We start from the raw sequence: 17,234 nt of genomic DNA, 5'->3' as shown, positions 1-17,234 counted from the left end.
GTCACAACCATCTTATTGCAATATGATATTTTTCAACTGGTTCTTCTTTCACATTTATTTCTGGTCCACATTAACTACATAAAGTATATGTTTGAATTAATTAACCAATTTTTGACAGTATTTCCGTGATAACCAGTGGTAATAACGGAAATAAACGTCTAGTCTAGTTGACTCACCCCTGTTATCTGGAACAACAATTAGCAATGTGACTCGTGTAACGTATAAAGCATCTGGTGACGTAAAGCGTCAAGACCTGATACAGTATATACAACAATAGCGCGTCTCCAGAGGCAAATTTGTCTATTAGTTATATGACAGTGAACTAACATTCAGCCAGATTCTTGAGCACAAAATTGGCTTCGAATCAGCGCGCTACCTTCCCCCCATCACCATCAACTGGCGACAGTTAATTTAATTTCAACGACACAGTGGAATTTTAGCATTAATATGACGTTTTTGTATATATATTTTTGATAAATATGTTATTATTTTTCAATTGCATCTAGTTCAAGCTGATATGAATATATTTATCATTGAAAAAATTTTAAATATTCAGAAGCACATCCGAAATTTATTTGTACACTCTGTAAAATCTGAATGGATATAAAATTTTCAGTCACTCACTAATTCAAACTAATTTCTATTTGTGCTATATTATTCCAAGAACGTTTATTTTTCTCCTCCTTCCATTTTTCTAATATATTCGGTAATCATTTTTTAAAAACCTTCTAATTTCTCAGTTAATTGCGGCTCTTTTCTTCATATCAACGTAGCCCATTAATAAAGCAGGACAGTATAATTACCTCTAATGACGAATAATGATCATTGCGTCAGGATCCAGTTGCCAGTCGGGCAAAAGGAATTCCCCCACCGGCATGGAGGACGGTACGTTTTTGCTTATAAACTCAATATTAATATTTTAATCAAGATAAAAGCCTCGAGCTCTTCTGCAACCGAGCGACATGACGCCTAGTCATTTGCTCTCTCTTTACCCGGGATGTTCTGAAAGTTGTCGATGCGTTGTAGAAGGTGCTGGTAAGGTAATTTAACGTAAAATTTAACACATTAGTTTTACTGTAAGAATTTCTGAATTTTTTTTTAATAAAAATAAAACTATTTCGTTCCTCATTGTCTCTCTGTCGTCTTTGTCGAGTTAAAATGTCAGTTTATATTTAATATGCGGTAAGAACTATACGTCCCAAAGGAAAAGGAAACTAACTATTCACTGTGACTTGTGTGAGATGTTTGATTGCTTTGAGTGATAGAATATACCCAAATATTCATCACACAGCACTATATATTTCATAAATGCTAAAATAACGGTATATTTTGACCCAAAAAAATGACTTATAATGTTGTTCGCATTTTATATCTGAACTCCACCATCAAATGCTTAAGATATTGAAATACCTCAAAGTTAATTAACAATCCGGGTAATTACCGATTTTGTGACTTAAAATATATGGGAAACATATTAGAAAATAATTTTATTAAATTTACTTCAACATTTATTAGGGTATGATTCGCACTTTTTTAATTTATTGTCCGTTATTTAGCGTTGTTAAATAATAAATGTAATACTTACCTTGGATAAGAAGAACAATCTTTCTTAATTTATATTATTATTTTCAGGTCACAAAGAATTTCACATGTCCCTCACCAAGAAGTATATGACGTTGTTGGGCATCTGGCCTGTTAACTGGACTGGAACCCGTCTGATATTTTACCAGATTTATTACTACTTAATATTTTCTTACTTCTGTATGTTTGTCGCAACGATGTTTGTGCAACTTGGTGTATCGTTCACTACAAATGTTCTGGCTGTTGCCTATGTTGCTGGACCGACTGTCGCATATTTTATGAATATTTTAAAGGTAAATATCAATTTTTTTCTCTCAAATCTTTACGTTCTCAAGTTTAAGGTTTGTGTGTACAAAACCGACAAATTCCTGAACATTATCAATGAAATCCAGAAGACAGAGAAGCAACTTTTATCATCAAAAAACCAGACCGTCATCACTATATACAAAAACAATGCCAGTATATCAAAGAAAATCGAAATCTACTTAACAGTGATGGGGATATCGGGATTTTCCACGTATTTAATCCGTCCCGCTTTACTAACTGGTGCCACGAATCAAAAGGAAATATTCGGTGGGAATTTGATTATTCCCAGTTGGTATCCCTTTGATACTCAGCAATACCATTGGTTTGCATATGCTTTTCAAATTTTGCCGTGCTTGTACGAAAATAAATGATTGTCTTCTGAAAGAATTATTTTCAAAAAACCATTTTCGTTTTAGTTATGGCACATTCTATATTGTGTATACTCAGGCTTATTATTTATCCGTCTTGATTTTTATTAGAGGGCAGTTTAAGATCCTGCAATATACTATAAGCCAAGTTTTCTCCTCTAGTGATCCTCAACAGTCTCTTGGTGAATGGATTAAAGAACATCAGCACATTTTAAGGTTTGTTCCTAATCCATTTTAGCCGAATCGACATTATAATTTTTAGGATGATGACTGAGCTGAATGAATGCATGAATATTGTGATGTTTTGTGATTTTATGGTGTCCTCTCTTCAGCTAGCGATGGTGATATTCCAACTGATGAATGTAAGTGGATCTTATCTAGGGTTCTCGCTATAATATTTTATGATTTGACCTTATTAGGTTTCTGGCCTTGAACAAATAGCTGTCTCATTATTTTGTTTTACTCTAAACATCCAGCTCTATTTGCTATATTGGTGCGGTACTGAGATAGCATTTGAGGTAAACTGAGTATCTTATAAATGTCTAATGTTTGAGACAACATTTGGGTTGTAGAGTGCTAAAATTGCGAGTTCTGCGTATCAAAGCAACTGGTACAATTGTGACCTGGTGGTCCAGAAATCCCTTAGGATTGTTATAATGAGAACTCAAAAACCTGTGATGTTGAGGATAGGCACCATAGGAAACGTACAGTTTGACGTTCTTTTGAAGGTACTTTTTGAATACCGATAGTCATAATCTATGTTATATACAATAATTTTTTAGATCTACAAAACAATTTACTCGTTTTTGTGTTTAATCATAAATAATAAATAACAACATTCATGTTTTACATTAAATAGTACATGAGATGATTGTTAATATCAAACTTATTTATTCTAAAACACCATAGTTTAGTTTGTTAATAAAGATAAAGCACTTACAAAAACAATATGCCGTGCCGATTTATTGATTTCGTTTCAGGTGTTATTTTAAATATTTTTGGGATTTTTTCGTTAAGTTCAATAGACAAAACTTCTGTTCCAGTCATATTTAAGTCGTTTTCAGGCCAGTTATAAGAAGAATGAATCTGAATCTCTCTAAAAAATAGATGGAGATTATTCCTGTCGCGTATAAAGTTATAAATGAACAAAAATAGAGATATTATCCATGAAAACCTTAGCGAGGACGATGTATTTTTGATTCTGCAGTCGCGTGCATTGCCCTGCGGCAACCGTGTCAGCGGAACGACAAAAGTGCACGTCGTCGCCGCAGCGGAAATCGCGAGACCGAAAGGGACGACTCAATTTCCAAGCTTCAAGGGGAAAGCGTTCCATGTAGCTGGGAACGGCTTTGCCAGGTTTGCCAGAACGATAAACTTCTTTTGCGGATATCGAGCTCCCTATTTTATTGGACGCAGGAAGCCGGCGAATTGAAGTGAAAGAAACACGTGTGGGTTTCCTACATATAACTATACTCGTATATATGTTGAGCAGAGTGTTTCCTTTCATAGTGTATAAAATAACTAAAAAACGCATGATTCTAGATCTGGATAATTAGTAGTTTAATAACGGAGTGAGATCTGAAGATGTTAAAGTTAATTAAGAGAAATGTAATCAACGGTCTATTTGGAGCTTGAATTTTTGGTAATATGTATTTCGGAATCAATTTTTTCGTAACAAATGAAACTGGCAGTGATTTAATAACACTTATTAGGTAATTACAAACAAAGCGAGAATAATACGCCAACCACTGGAATCATTTAATAAAATACATATACGTATCGGATGTTTCTCGATGCTAACGAATGGCATTATGTATAATTCTGGAATAAACGAAATAAATTTACTAATATATGACTGACAAATTGCCGTTGCGGCTTTTACATTATTATTTGATAGCGCACGAATTAAATGCTACGCTCTCGCGTTATATGCAATCATATTGCTTTGTTTGAGGGCAATCAACAGCAAAATTTCATCTATTTTCCATATATATGTATACTAATAATAATATAAAGATAGATATATAGATAAATAGATATAAAAAGAAGAATTGGGGGTGTCACTGGATGATAATCCATGGTAAACACAAGAACTACCTAAGTGACGATTTTGTTGGTCAAAAATATAACCTCAGAGCTAAATAAAGGGGAAAAGATAAGGCAAAATTTATTCTAGTAAGTTAATAAAAAATATTTTCATCAACTCATTAAACTGAAGCAATTATTGGCTGAAAAATAGGCAGATAAGGAAATGTAATATTAATTTTCAGACTAGAATGACCATGTGTTACCCAGACTAATATAAGCCATCTGGTTCCACCAACTGAGTTGTTTCATCTCTCTAGATACCTCTATAGATCCAATATTGATCCCTTCTCTAATTTCTTTTTCACCCTGTCTATCCTTCTCGCATCGCTGGTTCTTCTTGGATATTATATTTCGGTTTGCATTTTACTTTTATCTCTATTTGGCCATATCCATGTCTCGCAACAGAATGTTAGGAATGATCTGTAATTAGTTTTGTACACTTTTTTATGTTTGTACCATTTTTTGTTTGTACCACTTTGATCTTGTTTGATATTATCCGTCTTACTAATGATTATTCTATTTATAATGAAGTAAAAATCCATGGTTTCTCAAATCCTGACATTGGAGTTCTATACCTTAATACATAAATGTAATTACTTCTGGACCTCCCATGAATATGACTTTTGTTTGGCTTTTATTCATTATCATTCCATGTTCTTTTAGTGTTATATTCAAGATTTTCTGTAAATGATTTGATTTACTTGTTTTTATTAATATATAATGTATTTCTTGAATTATTCTTACAATTGTATTACTTTTTTTTTCTAATATAAACCATATTGTTTCTCTTTTTACTGTGTCAAATGGTCTTTTCAAGTCAACAAATGCTAGGTATATCGGTTTTTGGGGATTGTAGAGTAAATATTTTAAACTTTAAAGTAAACTCAATAACTAGTTACTTTATTTTGCCGCTAGTTTTGTAAATCAGATCCAATTCAAAAGCTACATCGACAAAAACAACAGAACTAATCACGACTGTAGACTTCTCCCTCTGTTAGATCCATAAATCTCCTTCGTTTTCATCACGACGAGATAGTGAGCTACGTTGAAGCGTCAAAATCCGAACGGAAGGGTGAAGGGACGGACGAGGACTCGACTGCAAGCGGCGGGGAATTATTTTAAGCGGATTATTTCCGCGGTTCCGAATCCGCGGCCAGGCAATCGTTCCGATGGTTATTTCGAGATATTTTCGGGCTTTAAGTAAAACCCGATCCGGAGCTGATTAATCTTCCGGAGAAGTTTCGGTCGCTCGCCAATTGTCGCTACTACGACCGGCAGCTGCAGGGTGGCGTGCGAAAGTTTACGATTAAACTCGAGGTTTTAACCAGGATTGGATCGCATTGTTCATTGTACTAGTAAAATAATTATTAATGAAGTTATTTCCTTATCTATGATAATACTGTAAGATTGACTATGCAATTTTACTTATACTTTTCTAATTTTAATAAAACTGAATGTCTCATGATGAAAAAAGTATGGAAAAAGACTCCCAAAATAGACTCAAAATTATGCTGAAAAATTCCATAGTATCAGTTTTTGAGACATCTGTGAAAACAGGGTTTAAGCAATTTTTCTCTAAAATCATATGTATGTTGCTAATTTCATTGGTATATCTTCCTTTGAATAAGAGTTATAAGAATTAGTCTGAAAATGGCAAAAAGTCGCTATTTTTCCTGAATATATGGAAGAATAGCCAAAAACTTTTGTACCTCAAAATGGTCTGAAACTTCAGTGTATTATTAAAATTATGCTGAAAAAGATGATGATATTATTAGTTTCAATGTTAAATAAAAAGTTTTTGAGATATTTGTAAAAATAAGGTTTAAGCAATTTTTCCCAAAAATCATATTAATATCAATATATTTTAAACAAATTTATACTAAGCAAATTTGATAAAACGGTCAAATTGAGTACAAAATTTTACATATATGTTGCTATTTTTATTAGTATATCTTCCTTTGAACAAGAGTTATAAGAAAAGGTCTGAAAATGGCAAAAACCCCGTTATTTTTCATGAGTATAAATATGGAAAAATAGCCGAAAGTTTTTGTACATCGAAATGGTCTAAAACTTCAGTGTATTATCAAAATTCTGCTGAAAAAGACGATAAAACCATTAGCTTTAATGTGGACTAAACATTTTTTGAGATATTTGTAAAAGTAAGGTTTAAGCAATTTTTCCCAAATCATATTCATGTTAATATATTTTAAATAAATTTGGTAATACCGATAAATTTAATATAAAATTTTACGTCTATGGTACTAGCTTTATTGAAATATCTTTATTTGAACAAGAGTTGGCAAAAAATCGCGATATTTTATGAGTATATATATAGAAAAAATATAAAAAATGTTAACATCACAAGATTACCTGCAACTACTGTATAATATCAAAATAATGCTGCAAAAAACAAAGAACCTATTAGATTTGTTCTTTACTAAACAATCTTCAAGATATTTGCGAAATTGTTTTTATATTTTTATAGTTAGTTTTCCTAAAAAATATATTGATTTGCAAAAAAGTATATTCTGAGCAGAAATGGCTATAGCATCAAATTATCTGTCAAATTTTACATACACACTGCCACTTCCATAAATATATCTTAATTTGAACAAAGGTAACAAGGAAATGTCTGGAAATGACGAATGAATGAACAATTTTGCCGTTTTGATATATGGAATAAATGGGACGCATGTCATGATCTTCAACTATATTCTGAAGAAAAATTATTGTATCGATAAGTTAAGGGTTATATTTTTGTGTAATCTAGTCAATTTATTTTTATTTAAAAAGACTTTTATGTTTTATTTTGATTTTGCACCCACAGCAATTTATTGTGTGGAAACTAGATATATTTATAGGACGTCATTTCACTATGATTTTATCATAATAACAGTAAATAATACATAATATGCATATGTTTCCTTCTATTACCGATTGAAAAATGATATAACAATTTATCTAGTATTTTCGATAAAATGGCGAAGGAATTTTCCTTCACCATTTTATCATTGTGTTTACACTGATTTTTTTCCTACGAAGTTATAAATTAAATAAAGTATTTCTTCATTCCTCCTAAATGTTTAATAAACTGTATCCTTTAAGTTGATACGGGAACATCCGGGTTGGTTGTTGAAATCAATCCAAGGCTTATGTTCTCCTTCGCTGAAAGAGAAAAACGAGCAGACAAGAGCGATTCTTAAATAACGATTTAGCCGACGACATAGACGCCGAAGGTCCTAAGCATTCTAAGCCGGTGGGAGGAGTCCTTACCCTCCACCCTTTTCCTGTTAGACTAACCCGCATAAATTACCATATTTCGCCATGGGATAATTTTAAAATGAAGTCCTCGTTTCGCTTTCGGTTCTCGCGTGTTGCTCCATCGCCTCCGCCGCCGACTGAGGACCACCTCGCCCCCCCGCTGCCCCCTCTTCCCGCGACTCTTTATCTTTATTTCATCCGGCCCCGTTGACTTTTCCCACCTACTCCGTCGGGCGCTGGTGACGGAACGAAGCGCGCGAGAAAGTGAAAAACTTTTTCAATCCGGAACTCTCCATGTCTCTGCCGATATGATGTTTATTTTATGATGACGAGCTGATAGGATCTCTACCCGAGATTGAATTTAAACCGTTTTAGTTTTAATGCCCTTTTTAAGGGATTTACACGACTTCGCGATGGGGTTGCGACTTCGTCGAGGTTTTGAATAAGAAATTGACCTTCGTGTTTCATGTATACTCGTATATATCTCCTTGTTTGGCTTTTTGTGTCATTTTTTATGAAATGGCGAAGGATTGTTCCTTCGCCATTTCATTAAAATTTCAAATATTTTCACATATTCTTCGCCTTATTCGTTTTCCTTGTTAGTTAATTTAATTTCCATCATTCTCATTTTATGGTTAATTACTTTGTCCTTTATTTTCTAGTTCTACGATTTTCCATTCTAGTCTCGTATTTTGTTACGATTCTCCTTTGTTCTTTGTTATAATAAACCTACTTCGCTATGACTGATTAAAAAATTTCCCTTAGTCTTCATTAACACTACCATCAAGTTTTCAACAACCAAGAGTTTTTACTACGGTAGCTCTTAAAAATTATATAGTGGTGGTGGAATAATCTTTAGAGCCCATTAACGTTTTATGTAAAATGTTATAAAGACCAAAAAATGTTGATCCCTTGCCTTGTAATGCAATGCAATAATAAAAATAATAATTAGATGCGAATGCTGTGGATGGTGGATTGCAATGTCCAATTAAGTACCTATAAAAATATGTATTGTATTGTATTGTATATATTATGTTTTTAAGTATATTTTTAGTTAAAGAAAATAACAATGTAAAATTAAAAAATAAGTTTTTAGTCGTCTATTATGTAATCCCTCATTAAAAATGACAATTTATTGACGCTGTCGTTCTGAAGTATACGTTAAATAATGACAAAAAAGAAAGTGGACGATGTATTTTTCCAGTTGTTTTGCGAGAAAAACTCCGATGGCACCAAACACTTACGATTACGGGGCAAGGAACTGTATCAAAGATTCGGCTACCGACTGAACCCCGAAGACATGCCCGAACTGTCCAATTTCCTCAAATCGCACCCCGAGGTCACATCCGTGGATCTGGCTTACAACGATCTCGGCAATTTTGGCATGGAGATCCTGGCCAAGGAATATTTCGTTCAAGAAAACAACATGAAATATCTGAACCTACTCCATTGCGATCTCAACGCCGAGGGCATGAAGCACCTATCCGAAGCGGCGTGCTTGAGGCTGGAGGGTATACGATTGGTGGGTAATAAACTAGGAAACGAGGGCGCCAGATATATCGGAAAACTCATCGAGAACTGTCCCACTCTGGAGATACTGGATATCGGCGAGACCGACCAAACTCTCGAGAGCATCGAATGCTTGTTAATAGTTGTCGAGAAGAGTACGTTGAAATCTATCAATATATCCCGGATAATTCCCCTATCGTTTTATTCGGGCAGCAATAATTCTATACTAGCCGACGATCTGGCGGTTTTATTGAAACTGAACTCGACGTTAGAAATTCTTGAAGTGGAGAAGTGTCAATTTGATGGTAATGATTCATTATTTTATTCTAATATTTATTAGTTCTAATTGTTATATATGTTGGTAAGCACTTATTAGTTATATCTATTAATCATTGAAACAAGATTAGACTCAAATAATAGTTGAACATTTATAATTTTTATAATTTTTCATGAAATGGTGAAGGAATTTTCCTCCACCATTTCATCACCGTTTCTGGCATTTCCAAAAGTAATTATGATTTTTCCATTAAATTAAACCAAAATGGCAAATTCAAAAATCTATTTATTTTAGGACATGACGTAGAGTTATTACTCGGTGGATTAAAGTGGCATCCGAGCCTGTCGATGCTTAATTTGTCAGCCAACAGAATCGGAGACCACGGCGCCATACTGTTATCCCAATGGCTTAAAACCAGGCCACCCTTGATCGCCTTGAACATATCAGCCAACGCAGTCGGCACCAGAGGAGCTCAGGCCCTGGCCCTAACCCTGCCCTTTTCCAGGATTCGGTTATTGGACCTTCACGATAACAAAATCGGGGATCAAGGTAAGCCGTGGGGGACGCGTTTCAATCATCAGGTCTATTTTTCTTATCAGGTATATCGGAAATTATTGACAGTCTCAAGAAGCCATGTCAAATGAGGATGTTCTTTATCTGGGGTAACGTGCTGGAGAGCCGTTCCCTGTATAAACTGGATCGGGCGGTCAAAGCGGGCGTTCTACAGCAGGATCTTATCGACGTGAAGGTATACATTACCAGCGACGGACCGCAAATGGCCTACTATCCGACCAATCACTACAAGCACAGGTTCTATTCGGTGATGGATCATGGGTACCCGCCAGAATTGAAGATCGTCCGGAATAAGGTGGTTGGTCCCGATTCGCAGCCTCGAGCGTTGGTTCAGCTGGATTTCATCGACAGATATCCGCCGGTTGATGCTAAACTGGGATTAAAATGCGAACACGAATCGTCTTCCGAACAACCGGTCGTGGAAGATAAAAGAAACAACAAATCCACACAGAATAATTAATAAATATCGTGCGAAATTTAAAGAGAACTACTTTTAATCGATAAAATAAGATTACTCGTATTTTTAATGAAATGGTGAAGGAATTTTCCTTCGCCATTTCATTATAATTTCTCCCATGTTTGACTATTTCTGAAAAAGATTTATCTAGATCTTTTATTGTCGATCAATTAATTTTCGGGTTTTACTTTAATTGTTGACATAACTTCTTCCCTATGCCCTTGTCTTTAACTTGTTCTTTATTTTATCTCCTTTTGTCCTCCTCGTTCTGTCTTTTTTCTGACCTTGTTCTTCTATTTATTTTTGTATTGTTTATGTATCTGCTGATTTTTAGCGTTCTCTGTAATCTCTCTTCAGTATCATTAGTTTTAGTGACATGTTGTTATTTGCTTTGATTTATTAGGCCCTTATTATTTCTATATATATTTTTTTAGTTTTGTCCTTTTTTACTCTGCTTTAATTTTGCGATTTACGATTCTGTCTTGTTGATATAATGAACCTACCTCGCTATATGATGTCATAGCCTTTACTTAGCACATTTTAGTATATTTCTTCTTATTATTAGCTTCGTTACACTTATACTTTTACTTCCCTTTTCTGTATTTATTCCTTTTTCTTTACCTAATTTACTCAGTTTTATTTAGAACATCTTTTCCAGCACTACCCTGATATGTTCTAGGATTTAGTCATGTAGATGGGAATTAATCTTGATGGGTTTTTTTACCCCATTGCATCAAATTATTGTTTTGTCATTTTGATCAAATTAATTTTTCTTCCTACAAATTTATTTTCTAGGCAAATTTTGGATAACTGGCTTACAAAGCTCTATTTGGAAGATAGGCACTGAATACTGTTTGGTATTTAAGAGAAAGTTGCAAGATACGTGACTGAAGACTTAATGTTAGACTTCTTGAGATATTATGCGTTCTGAAACTTATTAGATTTATCTGGGAAGTATTAAAATTTTATTCCAATTGGTATCTATTTAGTGTGTAATTGGCAAACATAATATATTTAGCATATTTCAGTTTAAATCTTTGTTTCAACACACGTTATATATTTAACGTTTTAATAATTACATAGCCTCGATCTACATTGATAGAAAAGCATGTTTAAATTACATTTTAATTGCTATATAAATATCTAAGCATTAATTGAAACGGGTGACGGAAACTGGCCTGTTCTCGGATCTAGTTAATTATACAAATCACAAACTACCGATTGATGGGAGATGGGATTATCTGCGTATTTATTTATATAATTAGTTGGGCGAATGGTCAGGAACCATTTTTCTCATCTCATAAACCGACCCGATGGCCAGATTATTCTAAATGAAATCAATTCCAGTTTTAATAAAACAATTCCCCGAACTTCACCCCCGATTCCCCCTCTCCTCGCCCGCCACCCCCGAAACGATTAAGGCTCCCGGCTCGAATTATACAACTACCCCAATCTGGACCTCGAATTCTTAACATGTCTTTACGCCAGACGACACCCTTATCTCCGCCGGGGGGGCGGGGGCGGTATGGCGGGGTGGTGTGGACGAGAGGGCGGAAGACGACAGCGGCAGGCGGGAGGGGTGGGGAGGTTTATTAATTTCTGCCCGGGTCCTTCTCCTTCTGGCCGTTCTCTTGCTCTTAACAAGATTCGAGGCGACGCCACGCGGAAGGGTGAAAAGGACCGACCTATTTCAGTCTAATAACGCTTATTTCGTTAGGAAATAGAGATATAGTCGGGTTCGGAGGGTACCTCGGAGACAATTTGGTGATGCGCGGCGTGCGGAATAATCAAACCGGGCGCCGTGTACGTGTTATTTATTATATTTGTCGTCGGAGGTTAGGATAACCCCGTTACATACATGAATATTGCATGTAAATATAGTTGGGGGTTTGTTTTGGAGTTTCTTTTGTAGGATAATAGTATTTTTAACAGGATTAACTACTGAATGGTTCATCATCGACACCTCCACTGTCCGTTGAAACTACAAATTGTGGATAATACAATTTGTTTAGGTAAATGAAGCATGTCCTGAGAGAAAATGATTATTTTTCTTAATAACAGGTCAATCGAAAAGTTCTCGGCCTGACACATAGATGGCGTTACTAGAATTAAGTCCATATGTTTTTTGTTAGCCCTAACCCTCAAAAGATACGTGTATCTTTTTGACAGCTGTCGGATCATTAGTTTGTTAATTATAGCATTTTGATTGAAGCAACTTTTATTACTCTGAAAAAAAATGTATAAAAAGGAATTCAGTGTGTTGACAAAATATTGCTTTTTGAAGGAAAAACATAGAGTTGAAGGAAGAACTTGGCTTGATGCCGGGCTTCCGAATACTACCCCAGGAAAATCAATCATCCAGGATTGGTATGCTAAGTTTAGACGTGGTGAAATGAGCACCGAAGACGGTAAATGCAGTGGACGCCCAAAATACGTTGTTTCCGACGAAAACATTTTAAAAATCTACAAAATGATCTTGAATGACCGTAAATTAAAATTGAATAAGATAGCAGACACTCTAAAGATATCAACTGAACGTGTGCATCATATCATTCACGAATATTTGGGTATGAGAAAGCTCTGTGCAAAGAGGGTGCAGCGCGAGCTCACTTTTGATCAAAAACAACGACGAGTTGATGATTCGGAGCAGTGTTTGAATATGATCAAGCGTAATAAACCCGAGTTTTTGCGTCGATCTGTGACAATGGATGAAACATGGCTCCATTACTTCATACCAAAGTTCAATCGACAGTCATCTGAGTGGACTGCACACGATCAACCCACTCCAAAGCGTGGAAAAACGTAACAGGCGGCTGGCAAGGTTATGGTGTCTGTATTTTGGGATGCGCATGGAATAATTTTCATTGACTACCTTGAAAAAGGAAGGACCATCAACAGCAACTATTACATAGCGTTATTGTTGAAGTTTCAAGGACATAATCGCCGACAAACGGCCGCATTTGAAGAAAAAGAAGGTGCTGCTTCCCAAGACAATTCACTGTATTACCAGTCAGTGAAAACGAAGTCAAAAATCCATGAAATAGGCTTCCAATTGCTTCCTCATCCACCGTATTCTCCAGATCTGGCCCCCAACAGCTATTTCCCGTTCTCAGATCTCAAAAGAATGCTTGCTGGGAAGAAATTTTCATCGAATGAAGAGATGATGGCCGAAACTGAAGCCTATTTTGAAACAAAGGACAAATCATACTACAAAAATGGTATCGAAAATTTGGAAGGTCGCTATAATCAGTGTATCACTTTTGAAGCCAATTATGTTGAATAAAAAAAAAATTTTGCCAAAAAAATGTCTTTTACTGTAATAGGCCTGGGACTTTTAAATTTGTTGAGAATAAAAAAACAGTCATATTTGTATACGTTTATACTAATTATTTTCTGATGTTGCAGATATTTATAATTGGATAATTATTGATTGAAGGTAGAACATCTCTAAATGAAATGAATTTGTAAGATATTGTAGATGATTAGATATGTAGATAATAGAAAGTGTATGAAATAAATTCGTAATATAATATTTGAAGCTTTGTGATTTATTATTTCTCTGGGTATATAGATAAATAATGCAGAAATATTGAAATAATATGTCGAATAAAATATATTATTGCTATAAATGGAATAATATAAACAACGAAAAATTAATCTAAATAAGAAACAGTTTAATTATAAATAGCATATCTAAATTATCTAGATTAGCTATTAACATTTTTTGGTTTGGCCGCTTTTTATTTGAAAAGTACGCCTGCCTTTGGTAAGTATAACATTTTGTTAGATTATAATTAACTGATTTATTTCTGAACTAAGGTACAATCTAAATAATTTGTGTCAGCCACTAGCAGAAAATTAGATTAATTTAATTTTAATTTAGTTTTAAAATATTTTATAGCTTATGTTTTTATATAACTACTTACAATAATTGTCTTTTCAATGGTACATTCACTGCATAACTGACCAGTAATAGTTTCAGTTTCTTGAATAAATTATAAATGATTAACATACTATGGAAACTAGATATTAAAAAAAAAGCAGCAACTGTTTCATTTAAATGTGTTGTTAACGGTATGACGAAATAAACATACCTCCATTTCAGATAACGATATCGTTAACGATATGTAATTTAATAGAATCGATTCTGACGCGGCGGCATAATTTATTTCCGTCAGAATAGGAGAAATACCTCAAAAACAATTGCTTGGGAAACACACACGCTGCAAGCGACAGATATACGTCGTGGTGTGCGATTGTGCACGACGTAGTCTGAAGACGACTGTGACATAATTGAGTTCGCCAATGGAATGTATTTAGTCACCCTCGAATTTGAATAATACGAACTCGACTCAATATATATATATATATATATATATATATATATATATATATATATATATATCGTAAAAACAAATTTACAATCACAATTGCTTTGATATTATCTCAGATACGTTTACCAATTTTTCTAGTATTTATGATCAAATGATGAAGGACTTAAATTATTAAAATTAAATAATTAAAATAAATTTAAATAATATTCTGAATTAAACATTGATCATTATTACAATCACTATCGCCTTGATACTATTTCGGATTCATGATTCTTTCAATGATGAATCATGGTTGAATCATAGTCTGGTCTGAATATTTTTATTTTAAAATTTATTTTTTGATAACTAAGATTTTACCAATAATTCTATTGTTTATGATGAAATGGTGAAGTAGTTGTTCCTTCGCCATTTCGTTATAGTTTCAGGTATTTCCAAAAATATAGATAATATTTGCATGAGATTACATTTTTCATGTTAGCCTTGGAGAGAATTCCATAGTTCAGCTGGAAATATAATATTTACAGCACTTTTTTACTACCAATTTTCTGATATATTAAGATAAAAGACAATTTAAATCTAAATAATATTCTGAATTAAACATTGACCATTAATTCGCGGAAAAAGCTTCACGACTAATTAACATTACAACCTTAGAGCGTATTTGGCAAAGTTAATTTAGCACATATTCCGCATTGCTTGAATATGGGAAATAGTATATGGACGGGTAATGTTGGGCAGCCATTCAAGGCTCCGGTGATAATTCGAGACTTGACCGGAAATAGTCGACCAGCTGCGTTTTCGAACATTATTTTCTATCTCAAGGAATCGGCGGGGTATTAACGGACGGGTTTTGTACGTAAAATAGGGATTTTATCGAATATAAAGTTATATTAGTATAGACAAATATCAATAAAGTAACGTACACATCGTTGAGCATCAGTGTTACAGCAATATAGGAATTAGTGAATGATGGGTTTAGTTTACGTCGTCCAGTGCATTTTTAAGTTTTAGTTTCCGCATTTATCAAATTTGTTTTTGATCTTTATTATCAATTTTTGGTTTCCAATTAAAATTCTTACTATAAACGCTCTCTTGATTCTTTATTCTATTTATTGCATCTTCCTTTTTGTTGTTTTCGTTTTTTGCTCACATATATTTATTTTCTATTGTATATTTTTTTCTAGTTCTCTTTATTCCCTTGCTTAATTACCTTCCGTCTGTTATTTACTGTTGTCTCTATCTTTTTCACTCTCCCTCTTTTCCTTTCTCTCTCTTCCTCCGTCCCTCTCTATCTTCCAATTCTCAGTCTTTTGTCGTCTTGTTCCTAATTTTATTTTTTCATCAATTTCTTCAGCTTTTATTTGAGTTTCTATCTTCTATATATATATATATATATATATATATATATATATATATATATATATATATATATATATATATATGTATATGTACATCATGTTCATATATAGGTAGTCATCAGGTAGTTCATCTGATTCGCTCATGAAAAGAAATTATTTTATTGCTAACTAATAGGCTGTGTTGGATTAGATCCATTCTATAGTCTATTCAAAGTTTTTTTTTGCATACGTCATCAAGATGTTTAATGTATTGCCTGTCGCAATTTGTAAATTCGCTTCAGAACCAGACAGTAATTTCCTTCTCATTTTATTCTAGTTAAAAAGAGACAGTGTTGATTGATTAGTTCGAACGCGTAAATGAAAGAGCCTGTCAAAGTCGTTCGGTTGTCAGACGTATGCAGAATTCTTGAAAGCAATAGTGATGAAAGGTTATAACTCTAACCTATAAACTATTGTGGCTGTATAGGTATCTATAATTTTTAGATGTACTATAATGTTAAAATCGATTATATTTGATAACATTTTTGTTGAATTATTTTATTTAGATTAGAATTTTGTTATATATCAAAGCCAAACAGAACTGGAACTCACAGTTGATGCGGCAACATTGCGACATTTTGACGTCACCAATTTAAATGACTTATGCACAAAATAACTTGGAATAAACTAAATATAAAAAAAATACATAACGGTATTTTATAAGTATCTATATGGTCCAGCTTCGCTAGAGTTTTTTTTTGTCACTCTCTTGTTTTTGTCTCCTTTATTTTTGCTTGTTTCATTTCTTCTAGCTCTTAAGTGTTCATATTTTTATTATTTATTTATTATTAATGGTTCAAAGTAGAAAACTCTTCTAACTTAGTAGATGGCTTGTTAAATTTCCTTCAGTAGTTTATGATTTTAAACTCCTACGTATTTCTCCTGTTATGATAATTATCTCGCTCCCTTTTTCAATTAAAGAAACTTATAGAGAATCTGTGTTACAACATGTTATTAAATTCTAAGAAAATAAGAGTAAATTAGAATCAGTAGTGCTATGTTAACCCTAAAATAAACCCCTAAATTACCTTGAACAAATAACTCGTCGGTTTTCTTTTTAACTCACGTCCTATTGCTCGTGTC

At 33.7% G+C, this 17,234-nt stretch overlaps 3 protein-coding genes across 3 annotated transcripts in view; 2 read left to right on the top strand and 1 right to left on the bottom strand.

Moving 5' to 3' along the window:
• LOC143204831 (brachyurin) overlaps positions 1–17,234 on the bottom strand; it is a 75,807-nt gene that overhangs the window by 33,424 nt on the left and 25,149 nt on the right. The gene's annotated exons all lie outside the window — the stretch shown is intronic.
• LOC143204622 (odorant receptor 10) lies at positions 784–3,176 on the top strand. Its single transcript, XM_076417302.1, has 8 exons — positions 784–885; positions 1,633–1,874; positions 1,923–2,242; positions 2,304–2,471; positions 2,518–2,617; positions 2,675–2,773; positions 2,828–2,983; positions 3,038–3,176. Exons 1-8 carry the CDS (start codon positions 819–821, stop codon positions 3,086–3,088), a joined length of 1,203 nt encoding a protein of 400 aa, XP_076273417.1. The 5' UTR covers positions 784–818; the 3' UTR covers positions 3,089–3,176.
• On the top strand, positions 8,766–10,456 carry LOC143204505 (uncharacterized). Its single transcript, XM_076417053.1, has 3 exons — positions 8,766–9,418; positions 9,685–9,939; positions 9,990–10,456. The coding sequence occupies exons 1-3, from the start codon at positions 8,773–8,775 to the stop codon at positions 10,421–10,423; spliced, it is 1,335 nt and encodes a 444-aa protein (XP_076273168.1). The 5' UTR covers positions 8,766–8,772; the 3' UTR covers positions 10,424–10,456.

Source organism: Rhynchophorus ferrugineus, unplaced genomic scaffold (assembly GCF_030347505.1).
Source record: "Rhynchophorus ferrugineus isolate W39M unplaced genomic scaffold, kcgeb_rfMv2 rfM11, whole genome shotgun sequence".
NCBI lineage: Eukaryota > Metazoa > Arthropoda > Insecta > Coleoptera > Curculionidae > Rhynchophorus > Rhynchophorus ferrugineus.
Note: the sequence above shows the minus strand (reverse complement) of the source record. Positions and strands in the feature narration are given on the sequence as shown.

Coding starts and splice junctions, on each gene's coding strand:
- LOC143204622 (XM_076417302.1), top strand. CDS start 819: ATGATCATTGCGTCAGGATCCAGTTGCCAGTCGGGCAAAAGGAATTCC. Junction 2,243..2,303: donor TTTCAAATTTTGCCGTGCTT/GTACGAAAATAA, acceptor TTTTCGTTTTAG/TTATGGCACATTCTATATTG. Junction 2,774..2,827: donor GTACTGAGATAGCATTTGAG/GTAAACTGAGTA, acceptor TTTGGGTTGTAG/AGTGCTAAAATTGCGAGTTC.
- LOC143204505 (XM_076417053.1), top strand. CDS start 8,773: ATGACAAAAAAGAAAGTGGACGATGTATTTTTCCAGTTGTTTTGCGAG. Junction 9,419..9,684: donor GGAGAAGTGTCAATTTGATG/GTAATGATTCAT, acceptor TATTTATTTTAG/GACATGACGTAGAGTTATTA. Junction 9,940..9,989: donor TAACAAAATCGGGGATCAAG/GTAAGCCGTGGG, acceptor TTTTCTTATCAG/GTATATCGGAAATTATTGAC.